This window comes from Myzus persicae, unplaced genomic scaffold (genome assembly GCF_001856785.1).
Source record: "Myzus persicae strain clone G006 unplaced genomic scaffold, MPER_G0061.0, whole genome shotgun sequence".
Taxonomy (NCBI): Eukaryota; Metazoa; Arthropoda; class Insecta; order Hemiptera; family Aphididae; genus Myzus; species Myzus persicae.
The window spans coordinates 179,136-195,118 of record NW_019102277.1 but is presented as its reverse complement, the minus strand read 5'-3'; the positions used below and the strand labels follow the sequence as shown (position 1 = coordinate 195,118).

At 27.7% G+C, this 15,983-nt stretch overlaps 1 protein-coding gene across 2 annotated transcripts; it reads left to right on the top strand.

The window, feature by feature from the left end:
• Positions 1-128: 128 nt before the first annotated feature.
• LOC111031719 lies at positions 129-8,760 on the top strand. Of its 2 annotated transcripts, XM_022311778.1 has the most exons (6): positions 129-243; positions 648-844; positions 2,461-2,562; positions 4,282-4,464; positions 6,387-6,446; positions 7,461-8,760. In XM_022311778.1, the coding sequence occupies exons 3-5, from the start codon at positions 2,462-2,464 to the stop codon at positions 6,400-6,402; spliced, it is 300 nt and encodes a 99-aa protein (XP_022167470.1). In that variant the 5' UTR covers positions 129-243; positions 648-844; position 2,461; the 3' UTR covers positions 6,403-6,446; positions 7,461-8,760. The 2 variants fall into 2 exon arrangements, with proteins under 2 accessions (XP_022167470.1, XP_022167471.1); XM_022311779.1 differs by lacking the exon at positions 648-844 and having other exon boundaries at positions 135-243.
• The last annotated feature ends 7,223 nt before the right edge of the window (positions 8,761-15,983 follow it).

Sequence of the window (15,983 nt, the reverse complement as noted above, 5' to 3'; positions counted from 1 at the left end):
TAATAATATTTATATCACGATAATTGAGTATCTTTTATTGCTTTTATCTATTTAATTGTTCTGTGGTTAGGTTCGGACCTGGTAGCTGGATACCACGGTTTGTAGAACGGAATATACAGCGTTACCATTAATTGCAATTTTTTAGTTTTTATCATTGTTCTATGCGATGAGTGAATTGTAGTTGAGAAATTAAATAATTGAATGTATTCTGACTAGCAGCTGGGGTCAGAGGAGATCTAATAAGTAATAATTATAGATTATATTTATATATTTTCAATTTACAGATGTAGGATACAGAAAAGATTATATTTAAATTCTCGAATTAAGTTCTATTTCTACGGTGTATTATTATACATATTATCATCGTTGATAATAGGTACCCGTTTGTACCAGGTTTATAGGACGTCTTGGATAGAATTCGGGAATATTGGATTGTAGACTTATTTGCACAATATTGTTGTTATTATTGTTGTAAAGTGTTAACAGTGTTAACAGTAAAATAAATAAAGTAATAGGAGTAAGTTGTGTAGCCGTAACATAGTATAACCGTATTGGACAATAATATTATTTGTGTAGAAGGATAAACCAATAACTAAATAATGATATAAACTATTTTTGTTTTACTGTTGTGGATTGTCGCTATTCAGTAATCACTAATCAGTAGTCAGAGCCTCAGCGGTCAGTCGTTGTTGGGATTGGGAATTACGATACGCAGCTGTCGATCACATATATCAGCCGTTAAAATTAAAGTACTTCGCACAATAGAAAATTCGTCGCCGTACATAATTTGTGTTGTGGTTCTCGAACGACTCGTTTATAATTTCAGTGACCAACAACCGTCCAAGTAAGTTGGTACCAATTAAAAACCTTGTACATTTTGGAACTTAAATTTGGTGGACTTCACTTGCGAGTTTCGAAGTCCGTACTTGTAGTAATTTCTTCTCAGACCGCATAGGTTATTATCTCGACGCAATCTTATATTGTTATGAACAAATAATATAACAGGATCAAAATTCTAGAGAAGGCTTTGGTTCATGTTTAAATTGTATACATACCGAAAAGAGATTTCCCTACCCCTTATACTACATCAGGGGCGTGTATCATAAGCAAATTGATGTTGCTCAATTAATTTTTACTTTTTAGGTGACTTACTGCTCATAATGTTGTTATATGGACCTATAAAATGTAATATTTTTCTTCTATTAATACTCTTCCTTGCATATTTAAGGTGGCCTGCACAACACTTTGACCCCATGGTCGTGCTCAGGGGCGGTTAGTGGGTTCAATCTCCTCCATGTACACCTAACTAATATACTATGTACTTAGTATTGACATATGATTATAATTTTAATTCATAGCGTATAGGTATTGATTGTATTATATTAAAAAAAGTTAAGCCTCCCCCATTCAAAATTTCTGAGCACGCCTGTTGGGCCCTATGTTACATGCCACTGCTCCACCCTGTAACACATTTGTTATGCTCAGGGCAGGATTGGTATATATCGACTCATTTACATATTCAGTAGCCCAAAATTACGTATAAAATTGTTAGAAGCTTATAGGTGGCTAATCGTATTTTAAACATGAATTTCCTTTAGATAGCTTGCCTTATAAATTTGGTCTTTGTTATGCTTAGTGCTAATTTTAATATTATAAGTTATAACTTAACTCATTTTTTTTGTGTTAGCATATATTATTATGCCGTTGGTTGCATCTTGAGAAACTAAAACTCCATAAAATAACCTAAAACAAGATTTTTAGAGTCATTAAGACTACTGTGCTATTTTATTTTATTCCGTAAATCAACCGATTTCAGTTGAATTCAAATCTAATGTAATTTCTCAAAAAAAGAAGGTAAATTAAATAAATACAAAATTAAATTGTCAGAGTTCAGATTGTTGCTTATCAGTGTGAGAGGATCGTGACAATGGCGTTATATTACAATATTACATTTGTGGTCTCAGCACATTTGCTTTATTGGCCTTTCCTGTATTAATAATATTTTGCTAAAATAATATTCCTATACCCCACTACCATACCTGTATTTATAGAATTTCTAAAGAGCATAAATGAAAGTATCTAAATACCTTTTTTTTCCTGTGTAGTATTAGCCTAACTGAGTTGGGAACCACGATAGTATTACTTCCACCAATTTATTAAAAACCTAATTAATCAAATAATAATTGTTAAAAGTATTTATAACATATAATATAATATAGATTATAGGTACTAGAACCTAAATAGGTATAACAGTTTTAATTAATTGAACAAATCATTGTTATGAGGAAATTAAACCAATGCTATTAGAGTGAATTAACCTAGGTATTATCAAATAAAAAAGCAAATTATCATTAATTAATAGTTATTGTTTTCATTACTTATGTAGTAATAGTGTGCGGTTTTAGTCTTAAGTATTTATTATTTTTATTTTATAAATTGTTATCTACAATTTATTTACAGAATGAAAACAGACAAAATCAAAATTGAATCTTCTACTGATGAATTAAAAATCCCTTATGTTCGTTTGGAGCGTTGCAGTTTAGAAGAAATTAATGGCTACAAGTTAGTATGATTTTAATAATAATTTTAATTTCATTAATTGTAGGTACTAACTTTGTATTGTACAAAAATTCAATATATTATGTTAATCATTTAAAATAAAATAATTATGATTATCTTGTCAGATGGGCTCTACCACTCAATTACATTGTTTGTGTTTAATGCACATACTCGAAGGATTGAAAGTTTGTGGAGGCTAAACATGTGTAGTACAACTCAACTTTGAGTATTATTTAATATGTCATTAAAATCACTTTGAATATAATATTATTTAAATATAGAGTGGTATAAACGATAGAGGATGTAGGTATTTCAGTGACAATGTAATTGGTAAAGCGTATGCAACAAGATACCGGGAATTATAGAGATTTGCGGAATATCTGTAGTTATCTAAAAGGTATCTTTATTATATGTTATTAGCTTATTGCTGACAGCTCTCGGTCTTAACCGAGTATTCTATTGCATATTTGCATTAGAGTCAGATTATTATCAATGTCTTAAATTGATGTTAAAATGTGTTCCTACAATATTCTGAGTTTTTATATTTTATTCAATGTTGGATGTTAAAAGGTAGTAAAATTATATTACTCATTATCAACGTTACCCATAAATCCAAACATAGGGGGGGGGGGGTAACAATATCATAAAAACTAAGATTTAACAAAATTGCTTTAATTAAATAACAGAAAACAGATATATAACATAGATAAACAATGTACCTATGTAAGTATAATATCATCAGTAAAAATTACTACCATTTCACATTTGTCCTGGGGGTAACATAATGGGTGCTCTTGCACTTTATACTAACTATTTTTATTTAAATTATAATTCGCTTTACCCGACATTATTTTCACTTTACTTTGCTTTTTCATTCAAAAAGTAGGGCATTACATAAAAACATTTCTTTTTTTAAAAATGTAATACAACATTTGTCCTAAATGACTAATAAGTAGTGGATATATTGTCAATAATTTAATTTTATGCATTAAACATAAACAAAATGTATAGTTATTAATTCCTAGAATTTTAAATATATTGTCTTAAACTTATGAAATCGTAAATAAATTTGATTGGTTTTTAATTTTTCTCGAATTTCCTAGCCCCTAGTTTTTGTCGTACATTCTATATTCATAACTTATTATTTTAATAATAATATATTACTTCATAGAAATTACTTTTAAAAAGTAATTTTGTTACAGTTGCTTTAATTTAAATAAAATGTGATGAAATTACAATGTTATTACCTAATACTGCTTTTAATGGAACAATAAATAAATGAATATTATGTATCAATGTATCATTAATTGATCTATTATATATCACATATTGGATATTAATGGCATTAGTTACAAAATAAAATAAAATAATATTTTAATAACATTAACTCATAAGGAGCTAATATACACCGATACAGCTAAGATTACACTGTACTATTATCAAAATCTTCTATAGGGTCCTTACCCGTTTATTAATAATAAAAATAAAATAAAATATTATACATTAATAAATATTAATTGATATACATTCCTGTTACTTACTTAACTATATTTAAGTATATCACTATATTGATGCAATATAAGATTCACTAAATATTATTATTAAAAATAAATTTTAATCTTGGTTATTCTTTGTGGAATATTATAACTCTCAATTAAATGTGTATTGGAGAGTTTTAAACATTTGTGATACATTTTTATTTGTGTATTTTTATTTATGTAGACTGAAACCAGAAAGAAATGCTTACTACTTGATTGAATCTAGATCGGAAGAACCAAACGAAGAAGAAAGTGATAATAATATGGTGTCACTGAACTTTTTGACTTTATTAGGTGATTGTGGAAGATTGTTCCGTTCCTATGTCTTGCTTGAACGATTATCTCCAAATGATATACAACATTTATCGTAAGAAAATATATTTATAACTTATAATTAGAAATAAAATGATTAAAAAAGTTATTTAGTTGCCTATGTTAACTTTGGGTTATTGGTAGCTCCCAATTATTTAATTATCACAATCATATTATTTTTTAATACTCTTGATTTGTAGAGTCTAGAATCTAAATTAATTTATCTGCATTTGCTAACATATTTTATTTGATTCAAGACTTCACTAAAATGAATACAGCTAGGTATTAGTGGATATTTATTCTGTTTATATTATTATAATAATCAAAATCCTTGATTGAAATAAAATTTTACAATACTAATAGAGATTATACTCCGTTCAAGATAAAAACAGACCTCGGCGGACAGCTTCTGAGCTGGGCATGTCTTTGTTCCAAAGCACTGGCCTCAACTACCCTTGTAGATTTGGTAAAGGAAGTGTCTAACTGCCGCCGACGAAAACGGGGTCTGTTCTTATCTTAAACAGAGTATAGTTAGCTGTTTAAATGTATACTAAAAAATAAATAAACACTGTTAAGAACAAAATACTAGCTTGTAAAATGTACTTGTTTTGTTAATGTGTAAAAATTCAGAGATGAAAGTACAAAGCAAATTTTCTAAGAAATGCAGCTTTATAACTTTATTGAAAATAATATTAGTAATAACAAGTTGTCAATGTAATATTATTAAAAAAAAGATTGATACAAAACATTTATATAATACTATAATCTCACAATTTTTTTGTTGTTATTCCTTATACCCCATTCTCCTCTGTGTATTACCACATCTTAATTTTCCCTTTTTAATAAGAATGCTAACACTGAATTTGAATGTTCTATTTTCCCGTTAAGGCAATTAACCTCCAATTATTTTTTTTGAAATACCTCTCCAGTTTCACAGGATTGCCACATTGCTTTTTTTTTCCATTTTGTGACCAAATAATGCTGGCCAGGTAATAATACTGGGGCAGTACTAAAAAATCGAACATACAAAAAATTCAAGCTTTTCAAAATATCTCTCTAAGAAAAGTAACAAATGCCCCTCCCTTTGCTTCCAATCTCACACTCTATAATGATCTAAAAATAGCAACAGTACTTGATGAAGCAAAATGCTACTACAAAAGATTTCACACCAAACTACCTCTTCATTCTAATCCTCTTATAAAAAAACTATCTACCTGGCCCATTCCAGGTAATCCTCCTAGACGGCTTAAGCGAAGATTGTGTGAAACTTAAGAACTCAAAATAGATAGTGTCACTAAAGGGTGGCTTCTTCCCTCAATATGTAAATTACTTTGTACATATTTGCTTACTGTTCTAATTTTTTTTTTTTTTTTTTTTTTTTTTACAAGAAATATACAATCTATACAGATAAGCACAATAAGTATATGTGAGATAGGGGTAACAAAGCATTAAGGGGTTACGTGAGTAAGAAGCCACCCAACGGTAGTACTTAGCTTGTTTATTATGTGATTATTATAACTTATTAGGATTAGGTTAGATGATCCCTACACCACTGTTCTAATTAAGAATAAATTGTAAACTTCTTATAAAAATAATTTTAAAAAAACTCAGCCAGTATTTAGTGCAGGGGTCTTCAACCTTTTTATGCAGTGGGCCACGAATAATTTTTAATAATCTTGCGGGCCACATTAGTAGTAAAAATATGTATTTTATACAAAAATTAAGTTTGATTAGTCATTTACATCTTGGTAGGTAATTCAATTTATTGTATCGCATATTTCCGATAGTGATAGCTTAGCCGCTATATATAATTTTATTGAAATAGAAAATATGCATGCTAAATTTCAAATGTTATGGGCCGCATATTATGACAGTGCGGACCGGGGGTTGAAGACCCCCGATTTAGTATAATGTATTGTTCCTAATAATTTTATTTTATTAGATATAATTACAAACCAAATCATATTTTTTTTCTAGGAATAAAAAGGATTAACTATACATATTCTTTCAATGGGACTTGAAAATGATGATAAATTTGTAAGTTCAATTGTTTTAAAATGGTGTTATAGGAATGTTACTGTGTAAATCATTATTATAAATTTCCTCAATTATTATTATTATTTAATCTAACTAATAGTTTAAAAAGTTTAACTAAAATCAATGGTGAAGATAAACCTATTTAGCCATAAATTATATTTAAATAGATAGTTATCACAGTATCATGATTATTTATTGTGATATAATTTGAGTTTAGATATTTAGGAGCGGTAAATTGGTCTCAATATCGTCGTACGTCATATAGTAGTTTTATATTAGATCACATTAACATCATGATGTTGGATATATAAATTATGGTCATCTTATATTATCATTATCTATATTATAATACCTAAATTATAATTATACTTATCAATGCGTTGAAAAAAGAAAATAATATAAACATTTTTAACAGTTACTTTTTTGGAATATCATTACCAAAGAAGAAAAAATATAAAGATTCTTCAATTCGTTTTCACTCATTAACTTCTACATTTGGTCCTAATACTACTAATATTTAAAATTATTTGCGTAAGATAGCTGTTAATTTTCAGTTAAAATTATAAATTATATTTATATTTATTATTAATTATGTTGACAATCAAACGCAATTTGATTTGTATTATATTTTATATCTAAAAATTAATGATGGGTATTTTAAATGTTGACAAAGTTAATTATTTAATTATTTTGACTATTGTTTTTATTATTTACAATAATTATTGAGAGTTTATTGAAGTATAATGTATTGTGCATAAGCATGTATTGTAGTCACCCGCCGAAATGACATCAGCAATATTACACCCGCAACCGATTTACCGCTCCTGAATTACCACAACCAATTTACCGCTACGTATTTACGTGACACCAAGTAAGATATGTATAGGTTTTACAATGAAATATTTAATCATTTTTTTTTTAATACTTTTTGTGGTAACAAAAATACAATAATTTATCATGTTTGATGTATTACATTTAATATACTTAAACTTAATTTAATTTTTTTGATTTTAGTTGTATGGTATGGATTTCAGTTATGAATAAAATTTAATTGAAGAACAAATATACTCGCATGTTAAACAATACTTTCATCGGTGAACCAGTTAATTTAGAGGAATAATAGGATTTTTTTTGATAAAATTAATTTTTTACGACATTTAAATATTTCTCTGTAATGTAATTTTTTTCTCATTCTATTTTTTGATTTTTATATGTTACTAAATTTTTACATTGAGAATTTATTCCTTCATTCTTATTTTTTGTGAATGTAGTATGACTGCCAGATTTTATTCCGGTTTAAATTATTAATTATCATATATGTGTAATGTGTATGTGTATTCTAACATCGAAGGACAATAATTTGAAGCCTTAAGGTCGATGGTATTCTAATTTATGCTGAACCAATAAAAATAATGTTAAACTAGTTTAAAATCTTAAATTTGTTTAATGTATTTGATTAATTATTTGAATATTGGTATTTGATTTTTATTTACAAAGATGTATCTTATAAGTATATTTGAACATTTGAAAATGAGATTTTATTTGGTAATATATCTCTAATAATAAACAGCTAATATAAATTTTTTCTTGTATCCAACAAACTATTATTTTAAATCATTAATCAATTAATAAGATTGATTAATGATTCTAATAATAATTCTATTACCTTGAATGAGAGTACAGAATTAGAATTACTATTCTAATATTTTAAATCAAATGACCAAGAGTTGATATTCGATGTTAACCAATTATTATGATCTTATAAAATATACAAATAATCAGCTGTAATGCAAAGATAATGTTTTTGATAGAAATCTAAATTATTTTTAGAATTCAAATTTATTAAAAATATGTTATTTATGTTTTCAAATAAAGACAAACATTCAATTGTATAATTCAAAATAAAGATTCTTGACGATATTTGATCTTCCATTAATAAAGAGAGTTAAACTGTCAACTAACTAAAATAATGATCTTTGTGGAATTGAGTAGTAAAATTTATTTTTATTGTTTAATCATTTTACCTACATAGTTATTAGCTTATATTAAATTATACATTTAAATTCTAATAAAACTTCTATCTTTAGATGAATTTATGTTAGTTGATGATTAAGTTATGCAAGGTAAACTTTTGCTGTAGAAAAATTGTTACATCATAATTTCACTGTTTATCATAACTTTAATTTTACTATAGATTTATACTATATTGAAATTATATTTGTAGATCTGGGGCAGCAATCTAAAACTTACTAATTTGGAAATTTTGATTGATTACTGATGAGGGTAACCCCTTATTAATAAATTATCACTGTATTATGAACTTAAAACTACATTTTAGAATTTAAAAAATGAAAATATACAAGAGAAGAAATCTGATGTCACATTCAATTTATTATTTATTGTGTAACTACTTTTATCAAGATTTTTATCTAATTACTGCTTTGGCCAACTATAGAATTAAACTTGAAAGATGATTGAATTTTTTCAAATCAATAGTTTTAATTGATTTAGATTAATGCTACTGATTAGATTAGGTATTAGATGGAAATTGTTATACATTGTAGTGTAGCTATTAGAATATTCTTGTGTCTGTAGATATTATCATTGATTATACATATTATTACATACATGTTAATAAGTATAATCAATGATATTATATATTAAAATTAAAAAAAATAAATGAAATAACTTACTTAATATTTTTTCCAATTTGTGTGACATTTGTGTTTTAAAATCATTGTTTTGTTAAATATTTAATATTTGTATGTAAGTGTTTAATTAATATATAATATTGTATAACCTTTCTAACTAATTTCTAAATAATAAATATCCATGTGATGATTGTATGAAGTATATTTTGATTTTATTTTAATAAAAATATTTTAATGTTATTAAAATTAAAATAATACATTTTAATCTTACATGCAGTGGCGTGGTGAAGGGTGATTTCAGAGGCAATTGTCTCAGGGATTTTTTGAGTGTTGAGGGATGGGTGTCGCGACCCGCGAATAGATACACTACTCAACACCCGCCAATTATACTTAGGTATTATGTAAATGTATAATACTTACTATGACTATATAATATGAGTAAGATACTAATATTCGAGCACTATATTATTGTAATTAAGTTGATACAAATTCAAACAGGGGTTTGTTAAGCCATCCCCTCCCCACATTTATTTGGATTTATAGTAGGGGGGGGGGGGTCTTCGGCATCTATGTTACTTGCCTCTAGAATATTTTCAGTTCACCATGCCGCTGCTTACATTCTATAGTGTTTTTTTAGTAAATCTGCAAGGTCACTCTTATTACATTAAAAATTTACATCCTCATAGATACCTCATCAGTTTTGATTTTCAACTTCAACTTCTTTCTGGTAGAAAAGTCGACCTAGTTGGTACCTACTTATAGAAAGTCAATTACACCATATCAATTGTCACCCTTTCAGTTAGGATGTTTTGTTTTTCGTATAATATACTCCGCCGAGTAAATATAAAGCGACTGACTGACAATTATCGACTTATTGCAGTTATATCGTGTGCCTGTGTCTTATGTTATTAGATAATTTCAAGAATTGATAAAAACAACGATTTAATTGGATTTTAATCATATACGTTTCAATGTTTCATCGTACAAATTTTTAGTATCTATAAAGATCCCCACACACTGCCGCGGTGGCGGTGGCGGTGGCGGTGCCGGTAAAAAGAGTCCGGACACAATTCACCGCCACCGCGGCGGCACCGCCAAGACAAAAGAATTTCACCGCCACCACTGCAGTGTGTGGAGACCTTAACAAGTAACAAGTTGGAAAACAAATTTTTTTGTTTTCGATCTGATTCATGAACTTGGACATTTTGATCTTTTGCCAGAGATCTCGATATTGATGACTAGAGCTAAGATTTTAATGACCTAAAAAATACACAAAAATGACCTACAAACTCTAAAAAATGACCAAAAAATGTACTCGGATGAGCGAAAAAAATTTAATTTTAAAATAAATATCGTGACTAATTATTAATTATTATTTATTCATTTTTTATATTACACAAAAAAAGTAAAATTTTTTTTTAAGAAGTAAATTAAACAAATATATTCAAATTTGAGTTCACTTGTGAGTTTAATTAATTATATTACTTTTCGATTTATAACCAATTTGCCGAATTCCAATTCGCCAACAACTTATAAATATACCAGTTTTAAAAGATTTTTAATATTATTTTATCAATATATTTTTAATTTTTCCCATTCGCCGATAGGCGGAAATAATTTTATCGGGAACGGGTTTAACGGCGATAATATTATGGTACCTTTGTTACCGAAATAAGTTCAAAAGTACTATTTTTATAATGGCACTATAGATATTAATTGAGATTACCTATACAACGCATATTAAAAAAAATTTTAAATAACAAATTAGTTGAAATACACAAATTGAACGTAATATTTGTAAAAATGAGCTTAAAAATGCAATTAAATGCAGAAAATGCAAAATAAAAATTACACATTCTAAATTGTTGTATCACAAAACAAACTTAGTTTTTGGTTAGAACTGTATAGCATTTCAGAAAAAAATGCAAAACTCACCAAAATTCTAGCTTTATCGATGACAGTCCCGATATAGGTATCCTAGTAATATACCTTGTACTTTTTTTCATTTTTCGGATGCATTGTTTTTGAGTCGAATAAATTTAGACTAATTTATAAAAAATATTAAAAAAAACAAATTATCATTAAAATAATTAGCAATATTTATATCAAGTTTCTTATTTTCCATGCTAGTTACTAAATCTATAAAAATAAAATGAAATGTGTATTTTTATGTAATATAATATTCGGAAAATAATATCCTGAAATCATAAATGTTCATAATAACTCTTTTATTTTTTGTAACCAGTGGCAACCCTGAATTAGTATAAAAGTATCTTACACAATTAAATATTCAATGTTCGTGAGCCAAAACAAAGTTCATGTGTGAGCCAACATTTAGGGGTTGAATTCTGGAATGAAAACTCAGAAGTGCCTATACGACCTGTTTAAGTGGTGAGTGCCCATAGAATGTGTTCAAAATTTGGTGCCAATTGGTTAAAATTTGCGGATTTGCATAAGGTACTTCGATTTATATAATATATATTTATTAAATTTGATTTTATGCACATAATAGGTATAATATATAAAAGTATGAGTATACTTATTCAAATTTGTGCGGAGGGTTTCAACATTTTCTCTAATTAAATCCAAAGCGAAAGTTATTAATATTTAAATTCTGTTATACATTTATAATGCTTTGTTCTGTGGCATTGGACATTTACCTATTTCATAATTTCAAAATAAAAAAAAAAACTTATATAATATGAAATGATCATACCATATTGTTGTGTATTCAAACTTGTGTAGAATCTATTATAATGTAAATCATTTTTTAGTTGTTTTCTTTCCGCTAAACAATGAGATGGCTCATGGCTATACTGTCATGATTTTATGTAGAATTACATTGATAAAAGTTTTTGTTATGTAATTTAAATGGTTTTTATTTGATAGGAGTAAAATTAATTTATGCAGCTAGTGGTTGTGTCTATATTGTACCGGTAAACTTTCGGTTTTCTTGTAACCGGTGTAAAAGCTTCGAAAACAATTTGTATTGAATTTTCAAGTTTTTTGACCAAAGAACCATAAATGTTTCAACTGTATTTATTTATTTTATTTCTTTACAGTTTACTTTATAACTTCATAACTGTTTAAGACATTTAAGTTATTTTTTATATTTACTCCGTAAAATGTCGGACATTTTGAAGTGTCAAAATAATAGTAAAAAAATCTCGAGTGTTGTACGTGTTGTACCTAACCTAACCTAATCTAATTCGCATGTTTGGGTAAAAGATCATTGATTGGAGGTTTGGATATAATTAAAGAATTGAAACAAGGCGGAGAGTTAATTGCTTCTATAGGTACCTAATATAGTAGTATACAGTATGTTGAATTAACTTTTGCCAAAAATATAAGCATGGTATATTATAATATTATACTATTATAATTTATTATTATAATATATTATTGTTTTTCATTTATAATTCAGTATTGACAACTGACACAGTGACATGTATGTCGACTTCTGGCATTGATAAATAATTATACAATTTTTTATTGGATCATCATTAAACATTCGAATTTTAATTCAATTTTAAATTCAATTTTTAAAACTTCATTCTATAGTATACCTACGCTTTTTGAAAAAATATCCACAATAAATCTTAAGGTGTATCGAAAGTACTATTCCATAAAAGCTGACAATTAATTGAAATATTTTTAAAAATGTACTGTGTATTGAAACTAACAATAAATAAATATACTACGAGGAAGCTATTCACAAGGTTTTTTTATATAATAATGTATAATATTGTATAATATTCAATGGACCCTAACTAAAGAAATTGAAAATTAAACATTTTCTTGAATAGCTATTAAAGTCTAATGCCGGGTTGTACGAACAATCACTAAACATTTAACGAATCAATAGTGAGCAAATTATCCCTTAAAGAGGGTTTATCGGTCTATGATTGGTCTATTAAATTTTATTGGGCCGTTAAATTAATAATTTTTTCATTCAACCCGGCATAAAAATATAAAATATACCTAATTAATACAATCAAAGCTAATGCATAAAATATTAATTATTAATTTCGTGCTCGACAGAATTCAGAGAAAAAATTAGACTTGGAATTTTACAAACTAGTTGGTATAGTCAGTACGGTAATGTGATGCATTATATATTTATACCCTTATGTATACCTTTATATTAACTCTATAAAAAGTAATCACATTTATTAATAAAAACATTTTTATTTAAGAATTCATGAAAAAATATGCTTGTGCTTCTAATATTTAAACATCATCTTAATCAATAATCAAATAAATAAATTTAAAAAAAAAAAAATTAAATAATACTTTATATGGATTGTTACAATTCAAATTTTAAAGTATAAGTTAATCTTAAACACGGACCTCTTTGATATGAAAAGTTGTATTGTAATGTATATCTTTGGTTTTATAATATTTACGCAATATAATACAATTCATGCGAGTGCCAATGCAGGAGACGTAGTCGATTAAAGTTTCTAAAATTTCAGTTAGTCACAATATTAATTCATAACTGGTGAATTTTGTAGAATCTAAGGTTAGAAGTTATTGAACATTATTGATTTAGTGTAAGAAATATTTTATTTTTATGTTATATATTTATATTACATTATGTTATAGTTATAACTAAAAAAAAAATATTCACCAAGTAGTAAACTCCCGCACAAGCGCTTATGAAAATTGAAAAGTATACTTTTATACTCATAGGTCTTATAGGTATCTTTATAAATTGTGTAATTTATACACATACAGGTATCTTATATTCTCCAACATTTTACAGTTATTCAAGCCTAAGCATAAATGAGTTAGAGTTAAGTTAATTTTAACTTTTTTAAATTTAATTTTCATTAAACATTTTTAGCTTATTAAAAGTTATTGCTGCAAACTCAATAAATTACGAGTTACCTTTAATAAAATCCAAGTTGGGTTAGTTTATAAATAATTAAATAATAATTATTATAAATTTATAAATTATTATTGGTGATGCGTATTGCATAAACATTTACTTTTAACTTTTTAACCTAACCTAACCATTTACTTAACGAGATTACTGGCTGTAATTATGAATAAAAAAAAAAATAATAAGTTAACAGTAAGTTTCTATATATTTATTCACCTGTATATAAGCAGTAATTTTTTCGGATATAAAATATTTGTCATTTGGATCATTTACAAATATAGTTAAGTTTAACACTGAAACATTGATCAATATTTAAAAAATAATTATATTCTCGGAAATTTGCACATCACTAGACTGTCGGGCTAATAAATTTTGATTACATCACCATTCTTAATTCGTTGAGGTACATAAGTATCCAAAAAAATGACATCAATACTCGTAAATCCAGTAAACTAGAGTGATGCGCGAATGCGTAAAAAACTCAAAATTGCTGACTTCCAAAGGCCAATCGACCGACAAATTCTAATTGCACTAGTGGTCTTATTTAGTAAAAATAAATAAGTTCCAAAAAACAAAATCCAAAATTTTGCATCGGGTGGTAAAGTACTAGCATTTGTTCCATTATTTATATTGATAAATCGATAGTAATTGCTAACTTTTTAAAATTGGCTAAGCCCCTTATCTACAAAATCCATTTCCTACCATGGTCATATTATCCTTGAAACACAAAGTTACATAACTCAAAAAGTACTAGCTTGAATTTTGGTCTGGATACATCAAAATTCGCAAAAAAATATCTGTTTGATAGTTAAATATGAAAAAGAGATGTTTCTATTTGGAAAGCTGAAGTTTGTATTATCACAGAATCATCCTTAAGTGATAATAACAATTTAAATGATTCTAAAAATAGTCTTCAAGTGTATTTAAAAATTCCAAAAATCTGTATTTTGATGCACCTATGCATAATTTAAGCATAAAAATATGACGAACATGCTTAAAAAATCACCCTGTACATATATATACTTTGCACTAATATAATGTACATTGTACACGTACCTTATATATTAGTAACAGTTTTTGAGGAAAGCTAAAAAAAAATTTTGATGTGAGACATCTAATGCATCGGGTGAAACCGTTTGTCGGCGTGGCGACGTCACGTGACGACATACGGCTTTAAGATAAAGAATAATTTTCGATGTTTCACATCTGCCAAAGGTCCCGCGATGCCTCCCCTTTTTTAGTTGGAACTTGGAAAATTGATTTGTCTACTCGGTACCCCCATGAATTGTTTTTCGGGACAGCCTTTCCTTCATTTTTCAATTAAGCTACATAACTGTAGGTACCTACCTAAATAATTGGATAAAAAAGTTATCATTGTTCACGCGACTTCGCGCAACACTCGGGCTAAACCGACTTTAGCACGATATCGTACTAGGTACTTACATGTTTTTTTATTTTTTCGTCTCTGAAAAATCGGTTGAAACGCGGCCAAAATAACGGAGAAAAAAATAGTGTTCATCTCTAGGTCACGGCGCGGGGATGTCGACGATACCGATCATCGAAAATCTCATGCCTCGAGATAAAAACCCCGAGTGACCCTCCTCCAACTCTTGGGAGCAAAGGATTACGGATAAATCTCGGCAATTTATCTCGGTTTAGGGACACCGAGCACTCGGGAGAGCGGCGAGAAGAGCGTTAACGACGGTGCGATTTATATATTTTGCACAGTGGTTTTACGGTCAATCGCCGGGGCCGGAGACAAATGCGACCACGCGGCGGCAGTGAAAATCGATTTGAATAATTTAACAAGAAACTACACAAAAAGTGAACGACGATGAGTCACTTTACGCAGTCAGAAACGACTGTGACCGCCGGGCCGACATGACGTAATACATGACGCTTATATATAGGCTTAAGCTTAAAGATTTACGAACTAGGTATTTTATTATACAATTCAACTTCCTTTTAACGGATCCCTAATAAGACGGAAATCTCCTTACA

What these genes read in the sequence shown, in the direction of transcription:
- LOC111031719 (XM_022311778.1), top strand. Translation starts at nt 2,462, where the DNA reads ATGAAAACAGACAAAATCAAAATTGAATCTTCTACTGATGAATTAAAA. An exon ending in GAAGAAATTAATGGCTACAA is followed by an intron (nt 2,563 to 4,281) that starts GTTAGTATGATT and finishes TTATTTATGTAG; the next exon opens with ACTGAAACCAGAAAGAAATG.